A 20448-nucleotide genomic window follows, 5' to 3' on the forward strand; every position below is an offset into this window, starting at 1 on the left:
CCACTGAAGCACAGTTGCCAGAAAAAATATGCCATATAAATGCTGAAAATAGTCATTTTTTGCCATACGTTGACCTTGTAGGCATTGTTTGCCCAGTTTTTTTGGTCGCAGCCACTGAAGCACAGTTGCCAGAAAAAATATGCCATATAAATGCTGAAAATAGTCATTTTTTGCCATATACGTTGAGTCAACGTATGGCAAAAAATGACTATTTTCAGCATTTATATGGCATATTTTTTCTGGCCTCTGTGCTTCAGTGGCTGCGGCCAAAAAAACTGGGCAAACAATGCCTACAAGGTCAACGTATACACTACTACAGCGGTGGATACGGATTACGTAAAATATATGAATGCTGCTTGAAAAAAAGTAACTCAAGTGGTTTTTCTAGAGACGATAATATTATCAATATTTAGACAAAATGTGAACAAGGTCACACAGCTAGATGGCGGGTTGAAGAAAACAGTGTGCAAATAATGCCTACAAGGTCAACGTATACACTACTACAGCGGTGGATACGGATTACGTAAAATATATTATGGCTGCTTGAAAAAAGTCACTCCGGTGTTTTTTCTGGAGACGGTAATATTATGGATATTTAGACAGAATGTGAACAAGGTCACACAGCTAGATGGCGGGTTGAAGAAAACAGTGTGCAAATAATGCCTACAGGGCAAATAATGCCTAAAAGGTCAACTTATACACTACTACAGCGGTAGTAAAATAAAAAAAAGTAAAATAAAAAAAATGAATATTAAAAAAAAAAATTAAAGTTGGTGCTGCTGAACTACTAGGAGCAGCAGATTAGCACACCAGTCCCACTCCCCAACACTGCTAGACTAATAGCACTGGGCTCTTATAGTAGTAGTAGTAGTAGTAGTAAAACAACAAAAAAATAAATAAAAGCAGTCCTTACAAGGACTACTGTTATTGCAGCAGTCAGCAGATGAGATCAGAAGCAGGACAGCTGCCCACAGCAGCTACATACAGAGCACTGCAGTAGAAGGTAGATTACTAGCCAGCAAAGCTACCTAAGCTTAAATGTCCCTCAAACCCCTGCAGACTTCTGTCCCTCCAATAACAGAGCAGTATCAAAACGATTACTAGCCAGCAAACTTTCAACTGTCCCTGAAATCACTAACAGGCAGCAGCTCTCTCCCTACACTATCTCTTCAGCACACACAGGCAGAGTGAAAAAACGCTGCAGGGCTTCGGTTTTTATAGGGAAGGGGAGTGGTCCAGGGGAGAGCTTCCTGATTGGCTGCCATGTACCTGCTGGTCTGGGGTGAGAGGGCAAAAAAAAGCGCCAACAATGGCGAACCCAAAATGGCGAACGTCGCGCGACGTTCGCGAACTTCCGGCGAGCGCGAACACCCGATGTTCGCGCGAACAAGTTCGCCGGCGAACAGTTCGCGACATCTCTACTCATGTGCGAAATTGCCCAGTGTTTATAAATGACACACTATTTGCATCAGAATTTTAAGGACATATCTGTGTATTAATTTTGTATACCACCCCCCACTTAGCCCTTATATTTCTCCTCAGAACTAAGTTGGAAATTGAAACAGGATATCTGTAACTGTTACATGTTTTGATTTCAGTCTGTTATAAGAGCACAATATTTCATGAAAATGTAAATGTATATCTTTAATTCCAGTTACCATCTCTCCTGTTTCCAAAAATCAAGAGTAGCGTGAAACTTCCAACACACAATGTATATTATGATGCTAAACCCTGGCAAACTTTGTGGTCACTGGTATTTCATCAAGGAAGTTTTGTTGTAAATTAGAAATGTGTCTTAATTTTAGCCTGAGATGCCCTTGAGTTTTGGAGCAGAAAAAAGAAGCCCCAGCAGAATAGACTAAATCTAGATCACAGTGGGAGAGAAGGCACTGGAAGAAAAAATGTGGGATGCTAATGCTCTATTCACGTAATTTGAAGAATGACTCCTGCACACAAACAGTACACAAGAGAACCCAACTACAAGCATACATATTTTAGAATAACAATATAGCTACATACATTTTAGATAAATGAATAATACTAGGAACATTTATGCTAACGAGGACCCCTATCAAAGCAACAGTATATGTATATTGGTTACCTAGGCTCTGCAAGGCACTGCAAACTTCTAAAACCACTGTTTGTAAATATTTTAAAGTGGTCTTATTTATTTATGATGCAATAAATTCCTTTAGTCCCATAGCCCATTGTTTGCTACACTCCGGCAAAGTCAAGGTTAGTACTGTAAATTTTAAAGAAAGCTGTTAGCCTGAGCCATTTAAATTGGTTTTATTTCACCTTGAAATCTGTAGTGCTTTAAATAACATCCTTTATACAGTTATTAGCTTTACTGCTGTGCAGTAAAAATAGACTTATTCATTGACTTTGTAAATGAAACAGTCTGTCGGGTATTCATGCACAAACTCTTAACCCCAGATATAGCTATAAAATGAGTCTTGACAATTAGGCCCTAAATATAACTAAATGTCACATAACATTATTTGAAATGGTCTGGAAATTGCACTTAGGGAATTATGCACTTGTAAAAACCCAAGAGTTAGAAAAGTTTTTAAACTATAGATTTCCAAGTTATCTGACAAAATTTAAAGCATTCATGTTTAGGATCTTAGGTATAAAATAAAGTTAAGGTCCCGAGCTTAGGTCTCTCTTCTGAACAAGTATACTTTTATATTTTATCTTAGCTATTTGAAACATATTAGCAGTTCTATACTGACCAGTATAAATTAAAATATTAAAGTAAATTGCAAAAGTTCTAAGATGTTATTTTTGACTTCACCGTCACATTTAAAGGACAAGGAAATATAATATGTTAGTCGATGAATGAGGAAAAAATGCACCTGTTCAGATCTTTCGGTGTACTGCGCCTCTATCTTACTTGTATTTCCCAGGGATTTATATCATCTCTAGCTAAAATGTTTACACTAACAACAACTCTGCCTCTGTAGTTACAGTACAAGTAGGGGAAATTATTATGGTTGCTCTTATCATTTGTGTCAATTACAAGAATTAGAAGGGTTACCCGACATTCATCGGATACTTTCACTGGATTATAACCCTTATTCTTGTGGTGTGCACTAATATTAATGGAGTAAAAGAGCTCATCAGAAAGTCTTTTGTAATTATATAGTGACATGGCAGATGTTTTCACTAATGAAACATTTGGAAATAACAACTATATATTTTTACTGACAAACCTCTCACATTCTCTGAAAACTACATCTACAGGAAAGAATGCACACTAAAACAGCAGGTAGTCAGAATTGTAACTAGTAGTGTAGTAACCTTTGCTTGTGTGGATATTTTAGTTAAGGGCATTCCTGGTGTTTTGCCATTTGTCTTATGCTTCATTATCTTGTTCCTGTTTCCTCTTCCTGTGTAAGCTTAGAGCAAGTATGAAGCAGGCAAGTTTTGCCTGCCATGTTCTATTAAATGTACCAGAAGCTACGGTGCTTGTCTGACTGCTTTACCTGTAATAACATAACAGAATCAGATAGTAGTTTCATGATGTTCACACTAGAAATGGGGAAGGCTAAGGGGCCCTATGAGGGTGGCTGAACTCCAGACCAACTAGTATTTGCCAAAAGGCTCAACACATTAACAGTTTAACCAAAGGGACAGTTGGTTATAACAGCAATAATCTTCTCTGCAGTGGTTTGGTGTCACCTTATGCTATTATACCAGTGGAAAATGTGGCACGTGACCTATACAACATCTGTCTTTAGAGCCTTGTGTGCAGTTTAATTTGCATTCAGACTCGAAAATATATTAATAAACAAATGTGAAGCACTATGTCATGATGCCAACATGACAATGGAGGAAAATGATAATAGGTAGTGGGGAAGGGAATGTGCGGATGAATCAGTGATGTATAGGACTGGAAAAAAAGCTAACAGTGAGAGAAGACAGGAGGGAGCTGAGCAAATCAGGGGAGGAGGAAATGTTTACCACAGAATCTATGTGCTGTCATTCATATAATGAGTTTCTGACCATTTCTACTCATCCATTAGTTTTGCTGACATGACAGCCAGGTACAGACTTTGTCATAATAAAGATTAACGACTACTTTCACCCTGACAGTGAAAAAGAAAAGTAATAGAGGACCAGGTCTAATAAACATAAAGTTAGTTGAAACTTGGTGGGTCCATGGCACTGACGAGCACAATTTCTCCAGCTTATGTACAAAGGCAGAAATGCTACTTCAAATTAGAAGACAGATGCTGATTTGTGTAGAAAACAAAGGGGCTAGAAAAAAATATTTATTTCAATACATGGGATATTTAAAGAAATGGTATGCTCACTCTATGTTGCAAGCACACTACAGACTTTAGAGCAATTCTGCTTCTATACAGCCATTCAATTATAAAGTCATTTATGAACAAGTAGTCAAGTAATTCCTTCTAGCTGGATCACAGCTACTTCCTTTTCTGTTTCTGTAAATTGGATGTGCACAGTCAAATTAAATAATATAATTCAGTACTGTGAAGTGTTATAACATGCAGATATATTTTTGATGTGATTTGGGTAGTGGTATTATCTAACAAATGCCTCCCTACTCATGCCTACAAACCTGCAACTGCCTGTACTTCTTCCCAGTGACTGACCTGGCTAAGTTGATGATGCAGGCATCACTGTATTTTGCCCTAGACACCAGACCCCCATACACTCTGTTCCTAATAATTAGTACATGTGCAATTTCTTTTTTTCTATATAGGCACCCAAAGGCCACCACATTAAATCAGACGGCTTAAGCACTTTGTTTATATATAGTGAATAAAGTACCCCCTCTTGTAAAATATAAGGATATTATAAGTTTCCGAGGAGTTTCATGACCATATAAAAACACGAGGCCGAAGGCCGAGTGTTTTTATACAGGTCATGAAACTCCGAGGTAACTTCTAATATCCTCATATTTTGCAACTGGGGGTACTTTATTTATTATAATACACAAATTTTAGTGAGTCATGTGACAGAAATGACATCAGAACTCACCGTTTATAACTGATGACATCAGAACTCACCGTTTATAAGGATATAATTTACAGGATATTCATGGCTTTTGTGTATTATATAGAGAATACACTCCTGGATGCAACCAACCAGATGTTTATATGGGCAGGTGAATAATGTGCAGTAGTATCCATAACCCTTCTATCTCTATCTATCTATATTTATATCGAAATATAAAGACATGGTAGGTAGTTAGAATTAGTGATGGGCGAATTTGCGCCGTTTCGCCGGAAAATTCGCGAATTTCGTGAAACGGCGCCGACGTCTCGTTTTTGACGCCGGCGCCCGTTTTTTTGGCGTCTGCGAATTTTCGTGGGCGTTTCGCGAATTTATTCGCTGGACGCGAATCGCGCAAATTCGCCGCGAATTCGCGCCTGGCGAATAAATTCGCCCATCACTAGTTAGAATTTAAATTTAAATATAGTTAGATAGATAGGATAGGACAGATAGAAGATAGATATATAGATAGATGATAGATAGATACAGGGCCGGATTTGCAGCAAGGCAGCATAGGCCCGGGCCTCGGGCGGCAAAAAATAGGGACGGCATGCCGCCCAGCCGCATTATGGGGACGCGAACGTCCCCGTTCAATTACACCAGCTGCGCCGGCATTCTTTTGCCGGCGCGCTGGGAAGGTGGGCGCTAGGACCGCGCAGTCTAGGGGAGGCCGGAAAAGAAATCCGGCGCTGGATAGATAGATAGATAGAAGATAGATAGATGTTAGATAGATAGATAGATAGATAGATAGATAGATAGATAGATAGATAGATAGATAGATAGATAGATAGAATAAAGATTCAGAGAATACATTACTTGCTTTCCAAAGAAACTAGCTCCCAAAACACATTATACATTTCGGTTCTAATTCCCTTAATTTTTTTTTCTATAAAGTTGCCTGAAAGTCAGAATTTCAATATGAGATTCATTGAAACTACAGGAGACATCACGCAGGTTTTTGAAAGAGAGGGAATAGTTGGTGGCTCCAAACTATAGATGAGTCAGTCGCACAATTGCCATTTCATGAATGTGTCATGAGGAACAGTGTCAAAAATCATAATGGCAGGGAAAAACTGCTTTAATAAAGAGGATCAATCATAGTCAAAACACATTGCTAGATTAGGACTGACACTTACAGTTAATCTGACACTTGCAGGAGTAAGCCATACTGTGTTGTGTTTACTGTATTTTGCACTATTTGAAAACCCACCTCCATGATGATCTGGATACAAAAACATTTTCAATAACATCTATAAAATGAAATGCACCAAATTATCAAATTTCCCATCAGTGTTTATAACAATATATTTTTTCACAGATGTTTTAGCTATTCAAATCTAGATTTAGAAGAAGTTTTGAAAATAAAAATTGCATAACAGATGGCCACAGAGAGCAAATATCAATTTATTTTTGATTCATTACAAAGATTTCCTTACTCTTATAGCTTCATATTGATTTGTGGCTTAAATTCCACCTCTCCACCAATCAATCGGTCTTTCTATTTCACTTGACTGAACGCCAATATCTCTTCAACATCAGATTAATGACTCTCATTACATTAAATACTCACGAAATAGTGCTGGAAAAAAAGTGCAGGAGAGGATATGAAAGATGGAACAGGCATCATCAACCTTGTTAAAAGAGAGGGTGTGAGATGGGAGGCTACATTTTCAAATATTGTCTTTCTGCTATTTTAAAGAAACAAGGAGTGTGTCCATTAATGTATTCCTACAAAGCAGTAATATGCTTTATGTTGTGTTAAAGGAAAACTATACCCCCAAAATGAATACTTAAGCAACACATAGTTTATATCAAATTGAATGACATATTAAAGAATCTTACCAAACTGGAATATATATTTACATAAATATTGCCCTTTTACATCTCTTGCCTTGAACCACCATTTTGTGACTCTATCTGTGCTGCCTCAGAGATCACCTGACCAGAAATACTACAACACTAAGGGGCACATTTACAAAGCTCGAGTGAAGGATTCGAATTAAAAAAACTTCGAATTTCGAAGTGTTTTTTTGGCTACTTCGACCATCGAATGGGCTACTTCGACCTTCGACTACTACTTCGACTTCGAATCGAACGATTCGAACTAAAAATCGTTCGACTATTCGACCATTCGATAATCGAAGTACTGTCTCTTTAAGAAAAACTTCGACCCCCTACTTCGGCAGCTAAAAGCTACCGAAGTCAATGTTAGCCTATGGGGAAGGTCCCCATAGGCTTGCCAGCGTTTTTTTGATCGAAGGATATTCCTTCGATCGTTGTATTAAAATCCTTCGAATCGTTCGATTCGAAGGATTTAATCGTTCAATCGAACGAATAATCCTTCGATCGTTCGATCGTAGGATTAGCGCTAAATCGTTAGACTTCGATATTCGAAGTCGAACGATTTTAGTTCCTAGTCGAATATCGAGGGTTAATTAACCCTCGATATTCGACCCTTAGTAAATCTGCCCCTAACTGTAAGAGGAAGAAGTGAGGAAGCAAAAGGCAGAACTCTGTCTGTTAATTGGCTCATGTGACCTTACATGTGGTTTGTATGTGTACACGGTGAATCTTACGATCTCAGGGGGCGGCCCTTATTTTTTAAAATGGCAATTTTCTAGTTATGATTACCCAATGGCACATACTACTAAAAAAGTATATTATTATGATAATGGTTCATTTACATGAAGCAGGATTTTATACATGAGCTGTTTTACTCAGTATCTTTTAATAGAGACCTACATTGTTTGGGGGGTATAGTTTTCCTTTAAAATTCTCTGTGCATTTAAAAACCCATTGACAGGCTGTAACTAAAGAAGCCAGATATGACCCCCCCATCAATCAAATGAACAACCATGATTGTTCTGATAAGACTCCATCACAACAGCGACTTCCAGTGTCCAAATGTTCTTATTTTAATACTTGCTTGTCTCTATGAGGCAATAGTTTGTGATTAAGAATCACTCAAATGTGGGAATACCAAGCAATTTCTAAATCTATAACCAAGCACTGATTCCTAAGGAGGGATCCATGCAGAAAAGCACAGTATGAAGGTTCCCACTCATGCAAACATTCTATAAAAGGAACATGTAAATAAGCTATTCCACTTATTTGACCTGAAATAACATAAGTAAAAGACTGTCGAATGAACAGTAATTCAAGCTATAATGTAATATTTTGATTCATATCTATGTGACATCTATCTATCTATCTATCTATCTATCTATCTATCATCTATCTATCTATCTATCTATCTATCTATCTATCTATCTATCTATCTATCTATCTTAGCAACAGAACAGGCTTGTCTACTGTGCAGCCTTCTAGGTTCTGTTCAAACAAATGCAAGTCCCAATTGTAAGATAGGACATATTGTATTTGCTTTAGACATTTTGTAACTACTATAGAAGGTCATAATGATCGTCTAAGATCTGTGTTTTCAAAATAATGGGATGTTTGTCTCTAAAAGACGAGTTGGCAAAAATGAGTTAGTGAAAATAGATAGTGATTATATTATATACATTTACATTTTTTAAAAAATAGGCATTTTGGGGTTGCAGTAATTAAAGAGATACTGACATCAGAAAATAATCTTTTTTTATTATCTATCATAACATTATATTTGAATGATATTTTATAATTTTGCCATAAAAGTATTTGCCCGATGCATTTACATTACCCTACTTACCCCCATGTTCCTCTATGAGGGGGCTGCCATATTTGTGCGGCAGTTGTCCATTAGCATTAGAAACTCTAACTGACAGGTTAAGAAGGGACAGCCAAGTTGGCAAAACAGTCAAGTTTAGGAACTTCAAGTGATAATTACTTACAAAAGCAGAACTATCAGCAAAAAACGATCAACATGACCTATAGGTAACTTTTAATGTAGATTAATATTTTGAAAATAATTTTTTTTGTGTCAGCTGACTAAGGGAGTTGAATTAAGCTATAACAAGGGTACCATTGATGGATACTTGCACTGCAGTTATTCAGCAGCCCTCAATTGTCAATTGAAACTGACAACTAGTGTATTTTCATGCTACAGTCACCTGCTGAGCTCCTCAAAATACTTGCTAATACCTTTAAAAAGGGATCATTACCTACTGTTTTGAATTGAAGTGTACAAAGAATAAATATACCAGACACATCACCCTAGGAACAATAAAGTAAGACTGCTTAAAGCCTGTACAAAGAGGTACCTGTAATGCAAAATGACACTTAGATCTAGCACTAGTAGCAGAAGAAGGATAAAGCAGAGTGCCTTCATTGGTATTTATGCTGTATTCTGTATTCATCGTAACAGAATCAGTATTATATAAAGGGTTTAATGTGATAACCTATTTTATTCAATATATCTATGTTTTCATGGTAAATTATTGAATCTGAATGTCAAGACGTGTTACAAAAATATGCTTTTTCTAGTATAATTTTTTCAGATAATGTAAATACTTTGGACAATCTAGAAAATTCAGCTATGAGGCCTTCACTGATTGCATAACTCAGAATCAGTTTGTAATCAGTAAAGCCCTCCAAATCTTTTTTACTATCCCTAATGATCGGGTAACCTCATTCTAGTAAAAAAAAAGTACTAGTAATACTGCTAAACAATTCAAACTTTCATAAATGCAAACCATGTCCGCTTATTAATCAAAATTTAAGTTCATGTAATGTTAGTAGTGATGGGTGAATTTCTCCAGTTCCGCTTCATCAAAAAATTTGCGAATTTCCAGCGAAATTTGCGAAACGGCGAAAAATATTTTTGACGCCAGCGACAATTCATTTTTACTATCCCTAATGTTCGGGTAACCTCATTCTAGTAAAAAAAAAAAAGTACTAGTAATACTGCTAATCAATTCAAACTTTCATAAATGCAAACCATGTCCGCTTATTATTTAAAATTTAAGTTCATGTAATGTTAGTAGTGATGGGCGAATTTCTCCCATTCCACTTCATCAAAAAATTTCCAGCGAAGTTTGTGAAACGGCGAAAATATTTTTGACGCCAGCGACAATTCAGACGCTGGTAACAATTCCGACATTGGCGACAATTCTGATGCCCATTAAATCCAAGGGGCGTCTTGAATTATCACCAGCGTCGGAATTGTCGCTGGAGTCAGAATTGTCCGCGGCATCAAGTTGATTATAGTATTATATTATATATTCTATATTTATTATAAATAAATTCGCCCATCACTTAGGGGCCGATTCACTAAGGGTCGAATATCGAGGGTTAATTAACCCTCGATATTCGACTAGGAACTAAAATCCTTCGACTTCGAATATCGAAGTCGAAGGATTTAGGGCAGATATTACGATCGAACGATTGAAGGATTATTCCTTCGATCGAACGATAAAATCCTTTGAATCGAACGATTCGAAGGATTTTAATCCAACGACCGAAGGAATATCCTTCGATCAAAAAAAGTTAGCCAAGCCTATGGGGACCTTCCCCATAGGCTAACATTGACTTCGGTAGCTATTAGATGCCGAACTAGGGGGTCGAAGTTTTTTTTAAAGAGACAGTAATTCGACTATCGAATGGTCGAATAGTCGAACGATTTTTACTTTGAATCCTTCGATTCGAAGTCGTAGTCGAAGATCGAAGTAGCCCATTCGATGGTCGAAGTAGCCCAAAAAAAACTTTGAAATTCAAAGTTTTTTAACTTCGAATCCTTCACTCGAAGTTAGTGAATCGGCCCCTAAAAGTTAAGTTTTATCTACTTCGAATAAACACTTAGGGGCAGATTCATTAAGGGTCGAATTTCGTAGTTAAAAATACTTCGAAATTCGACCCTCGAATTGAAATCCTTCGACTTCGAATATCGAAGTCGAAGGATTTAGCGCTAATCCTGCGATCGATCGATCGAAGGATTTTTCGTTCGATCGAACGATTAAATCCTTCGAATCGTTCGATTCGAAGGATTTTAATCCAACGATCGAAGGAAAATCCTTCGATCAAAAAATCACAGGCAAGCCTATGGGGACCTTCCCCATAGGCTAACATTGACTTCGGTAGGTTTTACCTGCCGAAGTAGAGGGTCGAAGTTTTTTTTAAAGGGGAAGTACTTCGACTATCGAATGGTCGAATAGTCGAACGATTTTTCGTTCGATTCGTTCGATTTCGTTCGAATTCGAACGAATTTAACCAATTCGATGGTCGAAGTACCAAAAAAATACTTCGAAATTCGAATTTTTTTCATTCGAATCCTTCACTCGAGCTTAGTGAATCGGCCCCTTAATTTTACAAAAAAAATGAATGCTTGCTTGCTTATTTATTAAAAAATCTGAATAGAAAAAATGTTATCGAAAAAATTTGAATAGTACACATTTTTCAATGGGTATAAAAATTGGAAAAACAACTGAAAAATCACCTTAAAAACTGCCATTGGCAGCTTCCATTGTCTTCTACATGAACTTGGCAGCTTTTTGATGGTGATTTTGTACATTCGAGCTTTATACATTTTTGTCCTCAATCAATATTGTGCATTCAAGTTTTACTATGCATAATTCGAATTCACAGGTTTATTTAAAAAAATAATTTGAATATTGACAAATCACCCCTCTAGATGCATACTGTACACTCAATCTAAATTTTGTAGCAGGGCCTCTACCCTATTGACTCTGTCAATAATCAAATGTATATTTTTATCCCCACAACATGCATATGCACCTATACTGTTAATCCAAGATGCAAAGACATTAAAACATCAACCTAATAATAATAAAAACATTATTAACATCAACCTAATTTGTTTATTATCTTTCTGCACCATAAACATTGGGCAGCTCCAATGTAGTGAGATTATAAATATTTGTTGGGCCATAGCCAAACCACTCCATGTACTTCTCTCACATCTTTATATATGTTTGTATCAAATAAAGAAAGGTCTGAAAACAGAAAAACAACAAGCAATATGTGCAAGATGGATTTTATGATTTATAATTCTGGTTGTATGTGTCCCCTAGGGCATCAAAGATCTGACAGTGCTCTGGACAGCTATCTCCAGGATCTGTGTCCAAAATCAGTAAAGCATCAGCCTTGGGAACATCATCTTTCTATGTCAAATAAGACATTCCTGATCAGCAGCTTTGATCAGTAATTCCTTATACAGGCAGAACCCTTAGGTCTAGCTTCTTAGGCTTTTTCCTGCACGCGGCACTGAGAGCATTTGCATACCAGAAGAAGATTTGAAAGTATGAAGAAGTATTGTAGAAGTACAGTAGCTCCACTACTGTAAATGAGGTAACAATACTCTGGCAGAAAATAACCTAGAACATAATTGCTCTGTAGTGCAATAAATCTGGCAGTAGAAATATACAGTAATTTGTAATTTATTATGGATTTAGAAAGCAGAACATGGTTAACTTTTAACAGTTATAGCCCAACATACATTCTAGAATTTTTCCTGATACAGTACTTTATAGAATATACCATACAGGAAAGGGTCTTTCTAACACAAATATAATAAAAGTGTGGCTTAATACCAAAACATTAGACCTGAGATTACCTGGTGATAATTGCTAGATGTGGTGGGCTCATACACGCACCCATGAAGAGAACCACATTTTCATGCCGTGTTTGTCTGTAAGCCATTACTTCCCGCTTGAAAGCCTTCAGCTGGTCCTCATTGTCTCTCTCAATGTCAATGAGCCTAATGGCCACTTCCCCATGCCATCGTCCATGGTAAACCAAACTAAATCGGCCTTTACCAATCATTTCCCCAATTTCTAGCTGTTCAAATGGAATATCCCACTCTTGCAAAAATATGCTGGTCTGACTGGCTTTACGTGGAAAGTTCCTGGCTGAAAGCAATAAGTGGTTCATTTCCTCAAAGTCATCCTCAGACTCTTCTGCTCGTTCATTGCCATCTTCATTCTGTAGGCAGAAGTGAGAATATGCACCAGGCTTATTTGCAAAATTTACATTGCAGCTATCTAAGGCTGAAAAAAGTGTCCCCCCCACCTCAGTACTTTGGAAATGCCTGTTTGAGCTTGGTAAAGCTTTGTCTGTTCAGCAATTGAAACCAAAATTTAAAAGTGTAGGGCAAATTTTATTAATAAACAGGAACTTCTTATAAATTATTTTCACCAGAATAACAGAGGAACAGTCCACAAACAAATGTATTTTAAGAAAGGCATTTCTGCAAGTTCTACAGACTAGTTCTGGCTGGCTGCCTAAATAACTGTTAATTTTGTGACTGTACTTTTTTCCTTTCGCTGTATTATTCAATAATAAAGAAAAAAATGTTTCACGTACAAAATGTATAGTTTCAAAAGTCTGACATTCAAATTCACATCACAAATTCATGTTAAAATTCTAAATGCAATGCAAATTTATAAATAAAAATACTTAAAACTAAGGCATCTGGCTTTTAGACTAAATAAATTGTTGTTAATTCAGATTTCACAAAAACTTTTTCCAGTCTATCTAGAAGTCCTGCTTATATAAGGGCTGAGACTGAACTGGCAATGGATTATTCCCATTACAATTTCCAATAATGTAGACCTGTGTCAATATACATGAGGTCCGTAGATTATCCAAAATAAACATTAACACAATTAAATAGATTGTAATCTGTCTTCTCATTTATATTCATCACAGATGCACATTTTGACATTTTCCAATTATTAATTCCTTTAATTAGGTGAACAAAATTAGTCAATATGTAGTTAATTTTTTGTGTCAGCGGTGTTACTCTTTAACCTGCCTCAACAAAGCAGACCTTTTCCTTCATTTGCTTTACTACAATTTATCCAAGAGCTAATTGCCAAGTAGTTGCTATGGGTTACTACTCTGCAGTAAAAGTGCAAGTGTTTTGAGAATTCCTACCTCCCACTGAACAAAATACAAAAGCAATTTTTTATTACCCAAAACAAGGCAATCTTACCTCAGACGTTGGTTCAACTTCAATTTGAAGTAATGGATTTCCTTCATTACTAGAATAAAGCAAGCATGTTTAGGCATTATCTGTCTTTACTTCTGTTTAGTGAAAAAAGAAAAAACAGATTTTCACATCTAGTGGTAAACGCCATCAACGCCATCAAACCTCTTGCAGTTTCAATGTACATATGCATAGTCAGGGCACCAAATATATGCAAGGCTTGTGTTAATTTATTGTCCTATTTGATGTTAGATCTCTTCCTTCCATCAATGTTAAGTCATAAGATTACCATAAAGCTTCCAGTGGAGGCAGCCATATTCAGTTAAGCCAATGAGCATATTCAGCAATTCTCCCAGCTTGCTGGCTCATACACAATTGAGAGCCATGCCACTTTGCTGAGAAGTCCATTTATTAATGGCCAAATTTTATTGGTATGAGAGCTTTTTGAAACTATGATTAAACGGATTTTCTCTTAAACCACTAATGCCATGAAAGTTATAGAAATATTAGATTATATAAATGGAAAAAACACTGAACAGCGTGCTAAAAAATACAAAAAATGGTAAAACCTATAAAAATTCAAGCTGGACAATTACTAGTGAAAAATGTCTAAGGGGCCCATTTACTTAGTTCGAGTGAAGGAATAGAGGAAAAAAAAGTTTGAATTTTGAATGGTTGAATATGGCTACTTTCACCATTGAATGGGCTACTTCAACCTTCGACTACGACCTTCGACTTCGAATCGAATGATTCGAACTCTAGAGTTTTTTGGACAATTCCTAGCAAAAAAAAATCCAAAAATGTTGTAAAAGTCCGAATTGATTTAAAATGGTCTAATAGGATCTGCACAGCTCCCACTTGTTCTCTCGAACCTTGACAACTTTTACCTGGCAAAGTTTTGTATTAGTAGTTTTTACAATTAAAAAATCTCGAATTTTCAGAGTTTTTTTTAAAAAAAAATAGGAAGATTTGTGGAAAAAGATCTAAATTCCATTGTTAAGAAATGGGCCCCTATGTGTCACAACAGGGTTTTGCACTGGAAGGGGGATGATTTTAAAAAATGAATTGTCAAACATGAGGAATTATAAGCCTGCAACTTCATTGGAGGAAACATTTTTTTGGTGATAATTGCCCTTTAAGTCTGCTACATTTAAATATTGAATAAATCAAATAAGATTGCCTTTCTACCAATACTGATCTATGCTATATTATGTAAGATCAAGTACAAAGTACTGTTTTATTATTACATAGAAAAAGGAAACAGCATCTGAACCTGTACTCGAAATGACACAATCTATAATCTCACAGTTTTGAGCAGACAATTTGAGTGCAACTACATTCGTTTTGATGCAGCAGGTGCAACTGCAGTGGGCACAAATGCAAAGTATGCTGGAATTCTGGGGGGGGAACTGAAATTGAACTGTGCACTCTGCACTTGCCATTGTAAAGAGACATACTGTACACAGGGAAACTGAGAATAGACTATGGAGCAGTCATTTTAGAGATAGCAAACCCAATAATTTATCAAGTGAATAAAAAGAAGAAACAGCTTTATGCTTCTGAGAAATTAGATAATGAAGTGTACTGAAGTTCATTGCAGAGAGGCTATAAAAACTGAATAAGTATAATAATCCTTCTAGATTACCTCTGAAATAAATTCCAATGCCATTCATAATAGAACATTTAAGGCACATACTACTGTTCTGCTTAAATATCATGGGTTATAGTTGCAGTTTCTCAACAGCAAAAGAAAGTTGGGACTAGAATCTGGGTAGTAGGTGGTGGAAAATACAACAATAGAAAGGCTCAAACTACTCTAGCAGTAACAGAATAAGTGCAACAACCTCTTGTAAATGAACAACATAAATTCTCAAAGAAGCATTATTCTGACAAATTACGGGACTATTTTAAATATAAATGCGAAGAAGTGGAGCATTTTGCAGGGTATTGTATATCAAATGGCGAGCCGCAAAATCTAGATTACTAATCAATCCTCTTGAAACCAATTGGTCAACATGATAATTAGCATTATCAGCAGGTGTTATTTATCACCTTTCAATATTACTGAGAACATTTTTCTGGTTATGTTTGTAAGTTTGCAAGACCCACTCAGACATAGCTCACTTGTGTAAGATAGAAGGTACAAATCTATACAAAGCAGGAAAGGGTAGGCCAACAGACAAGGTTGAGTTGGATTGACATCTGTAGCCAATGCAAAAAAGTTTGCCTCTCAGTCTGTAGCATTGAGATTTGATCATTAATGCAGCAAAACCAAAAGCACATTTGTTGAACTGATAAAAATAAAATAAATAAATAAAAATATGAACGCCATAAGCAAACAAAATAATCTCTGGGAACACAGCATTAACTCAAATTTTTTTACTGCACCTCCCCAGGGTGTCACTGGGTTGCCTAGAAATATCTTGTTACTGTATGATTTGTTAGGCGAATGATAGTTTCCAAATAAAGAGTATTTTTTTTGATCAAAAGTAAACTTCTAGGTGCAGAAAACCAAAAAAGCATAAGAAGAAATAAAACTGGACTTTAATCTGTATCTTACATTACAATTTAATGATGATCTGCTAAGGTAATCATAGTGGTATATTTAATTGAAATTGTTTGTACAGTGTGTTTTGCTTGTTAATGGAAATGCAGCAATAAATCAAACATATTTGATGTTTTGCCTGTGCTCCTGGTTTTATAACAGTCTTCGTACATTTTCTATATTCCAGTTTCTCTTATCTGTTTATATGGTCTATTCTTATGTATGGATTTGTGTTCAAGTGCTTTGTCTATACTGTGCCACTGACAAGGTACCCTATAGCATATCAAGTCAAACTTGAATTTTTACTGGGAAAAAAAACTCTAATTTGTAGAGATTTATTATACCCCAAAGGTGCTAAATATCTATATCCAAAAATACTCTATCTCAAACCTGTCGAGGTCATGTAGAAGTCAATGGCAGATGTCCCTGAAAATGTTTCTTGACATAATGATCCACTCTGGTTTTTGTCCAATAATCAAAATAAATTGAAGTTGAGGCGGTGACAATTCAATAAAGTCAAGTTTTCGAAAAAGTCACACGATTCGAATGGACGCTTGATTTTGTTGAGACGTTTTTTCACATCAACTTTTTCGAGAACAATTATTGGTAAATTAAGGGGATTTGGGTTTGGTCAAATTTTTTTTATTAGAGTGAGAAAAAAGTTGAGTTTTGTAAATACCCTCCAATACAAAACTTCGCCAGGTAAAAGTTGTTCTATAGAAGTCAATGGGAGCTGTGCTGATCTTATTGTACTGTTGTAAATATTGCTACTTTTAGAGGTTTTCAGATATTTTTTCTCTAAGAATTGTCCGAAAAACTCTTGCCAGACTAACTTAATTTCTTTTTATGAGAAGGTAAGCATGGACCTCGATTCTGGGATGGCAGTGGATGTGATTTACTTAGACTTTGCTAAAGCATTTGATACAATGGCACACAAAAGGTTACTGGTTAAATTAAGGAATGTTGGCCTGGAACATAGTATTTGTACCTGGATAGAGAACTGGCTAAAAGATAGACTACAAAGAGTGGTGGTAAATGGAACATTTTCTAATTGGACCAGTGTTGTTAGTGGAGTACCGCAGGGCTCTGTACTAGGTCCCTTGCTTTTCAACTTGTTTATTAATGACCTGGAGGTGGGCATTGAAAGTACTGTTTCTATTTTTGCAGATGATACTAAATTGTGCAGAACTATAGGTTCCATGCCGGATGCTGCCACTCCCACTAAGTTGGGAAACTGGGCAGCAAACTGGAAAATGAGGTTCAATGTTGATAAATGCAAAAATAATATAAATGAAAGTTATACACTAAATGGCAGTGTGTTGGAAGTTTCCTTAAATGAGAAGGATCTAGGGGTTTTTGTAGATAACAAGTTGTCTAATTCTTGGCAGTGTCATTCTGTGGCTACTAAAGCAAATAAAGTTCTGTCTTGCATAAAAAAGGGCATTAACTCAAGTGATGGAAAAATATTTATGCCTCTTAATAGGTCCCTGGTGAGGCCTCATCTGGAGTATGCAGTGCAGTTTTGGACTCCAGTCCTTAAGAGGGATATAAATGAACTGGAGAGAGTGCAGAGACGTGCAAGAAAATTGGTTAGAGGGATGGAAGACTTAAATTATGAGGGGAGACTGTCAAGGTTGGGGTTGTTTTCTTCTGGAAAAAAGGCACTTGCGAGGGGACATGATTACACTTTACAAGTACATTAGAGGACATTATAGACAAATAGCAGGGGACCTTTTTACCCATAAAGTGGATCACCGTACCAGAGGTCACCCCTTTAGACTAGAAGAAAAGAACTTTCATTTGAAGCAACGTAGGGGGTTCTTCACAGTCAGGACAGTGAGGTTGTGGAATGCAATGCCGGGTGATGTTGTGATGGCTGGTCCAGTTAATGCCTTTAAGAATGGCTTGGATGACTTTTTGGACAGACATAATATCAAAGGCTATTGTGATACTAAGATCTATAGTTAGTATAGGTATGGGTTCATATAATTTATGTGAAAGTATGGAGGGGTGTGTGTATGGATGCTTGGTTTTCATTTGGAGGGGTTGAACTAAGATGGGCTTTGTATTTTTTTCAACCCAATTATGTAACTATGTATTTGTATTTTTTAGCATATTATTTTCTGTTCGTACTTTTTTTAAACTGATATTTCAATAAATCTCATGACATTTGTAGTTTTAGAGGGTTAGTTACTAAAACTCGAGTTTATCTCAGTTTTTTTACTAAAACATAGTTGACCAAACTCCCATCCTGAATTGAACTCATTTATCAAAATTTTTCTCAAAAAAGTCAGAGTGAAAAAACGTTGTGACAAAATCAAGCATTAACTGATGCTCCCTCCAATAACTCAACTTTTCGCTGAGAAAACTCAACTTTATCAGATTATTGGATGAAAATGCTGACTTTATCAGATTATCCAGTACAGATCACAATGCCAAGAAATAACTTCAGGGACATCTGCCATTGACGTCTACATGACCTCAATAGGTCTGAGATGGAGTATTTTTGGATTCAGATTTTTATCAGGTTTGGGGTATAATAAATAAGTTTTTTTTCCACAAAAAGAGTTTTCCCCTTAAAGGTGAACCAAATCCTTTACATTAAAATCCCCTACCCCCTACTCTACATAGACCCCCCTCCCTGTCCCCCCCCAGCCTAGGTGTTATCTTCAGTAAATGCCCCTAACTTTTTACTTACCCCTCGTTGCAGCTTTAGTGCATCGGAGTTCATGGGCACCATCTTCTTCTCTTTGGTAATCTTCGGGTCTTCTTCTTGTGCCTCTGCAATTCCTGTGACTTTCTGCGCATGCGCAGTTGTTAGAAAACTGGCAGACTGCTCCAACTGTGCATGCACAGGACGGCGATTACTTCACGAAGATTACTGAAGAGAAGAAGCCCGTAAACTCCGATGCGCTGAATCTGCAATGAGGAGTAAGTAAAGATTTAGAGGCATTTACAGAGTGTAACACCAAGGCTGGGGGGGGAGCAGGAAGAAGGTCTATGTAGGGTAGGGGGTATGGAATTTTAATATAAAGGGTTTGGTTCTCCTTTAAAACCTTGACCAGATAAATTCAAGATTTTATAAATGGACCCTTTAGAGTTTATGAGTTAGTCATGGTTTCAAAAACCTCTAAAACCACTAAAATCTGACCTTTGATAAATAGTCCTCTTAATGTTTTTGCCTGTCATGGCTACATGAATTACATTATAAAGTTATAGCATAATACACGTGTAAAAAAAGTTGCAACCCAGTGAACCATTAGTTCCACACAGTGTTCCAAAAAGCCTCTCCTGAAATAGGATCAGCTAACCATTAGCTAATGATAAGTTCAACATGTTTCCAAAGCAACTGCAAGGTATTAGCACTTAAGAAAGTTTCCCTATAGCAAAAAATCTAACAGAATTGCTGTTTTTTTGTCGATTATATTACTATATACTATATTTTTGTCGATATATATTACTATTTGGATAGCTAAATGCTAACAAATTCAAAAAGATTAAGAGATCCAATTAAGCTCATCCCAGAGACAAAGTGAAAATAAACAGACAGGATCGGGAATGGAATGTGCAACTGCTGTTATTACCAGCTGAATTTTATGTTCCCTATTCACACAACTGTCAACAGTGCACCCTGCCGGAGGCTTGATTTATTTTCAAAGCTAAATAATACATTTCTTTTTTCATTAAGTCAAAAAGATGGATATTTCCACTTTGAATACCCAATCAAAACTATATTTTTAATCAGAACTTGACTTTCAGCAAAGTTGGCAAGTGAATTCTGAAAAACATATGCTGAAGGAAGTTTTGCCAAAGGAAGTTGACAAAATGGAAACACCAAACAAATTGTTACTTGTTATTAACTGATAAGGAGTTGGATCAGGTATAATTCCAAATCAAGTTTAAGCTTTATTACAAACTACAATAGTGCCGTTGTATTCATGTGATAAATATGCCACGTAGAAGGGTTTTAGTTGAATAGTGAGCCATTTTTCAAGAA

The 20448-nt window shown here is 36.4% G+C and overlaps 1 protein-coding gene across 1 annotated transcript in view; it reads right to left on the bottom strand.

Moving 5' to 3' along the window:
* The window catches only part of ksr2.L (kinase suppressor of ras 2 L homeolog), a 192029-nt gene that overhangs the window by 37655 nt on the left and 133926 nt on the right, over positions 1 to 20448 (bottom strand). The window contains exons 13-14 of the mRNA XM_018263769.2: positions 13913 to 13961; positions 12533 to 12900 (exon numbers count right to left, since the gene is read on the bottom strand). Of these exons, the coding sequence (XP_018119258.1) occupies positions 12533 to 12900; positions 13913 to 13961 (417 nt within the window). The remainder of the gene's footprint in view (positions 1 to 12532; positions 12901 to 13912; positions 13962 to 20448) is intronic.

This window comes from Xenopus laevis, chromosome 1L (genome assembly GCF_017654675.1).
Source record: "Xenopus laevis strain J_2021 chromosome 1L, Xenopus_laevis_v10.1, whole genome shotgun sequence".
In the NCBI taxonomy this organism is placed as follows: Eukaryota; Metazoa; Chordata; class Amphibia; order Anura; family Pipidae; genus Xenopus; species Xenopus laevis.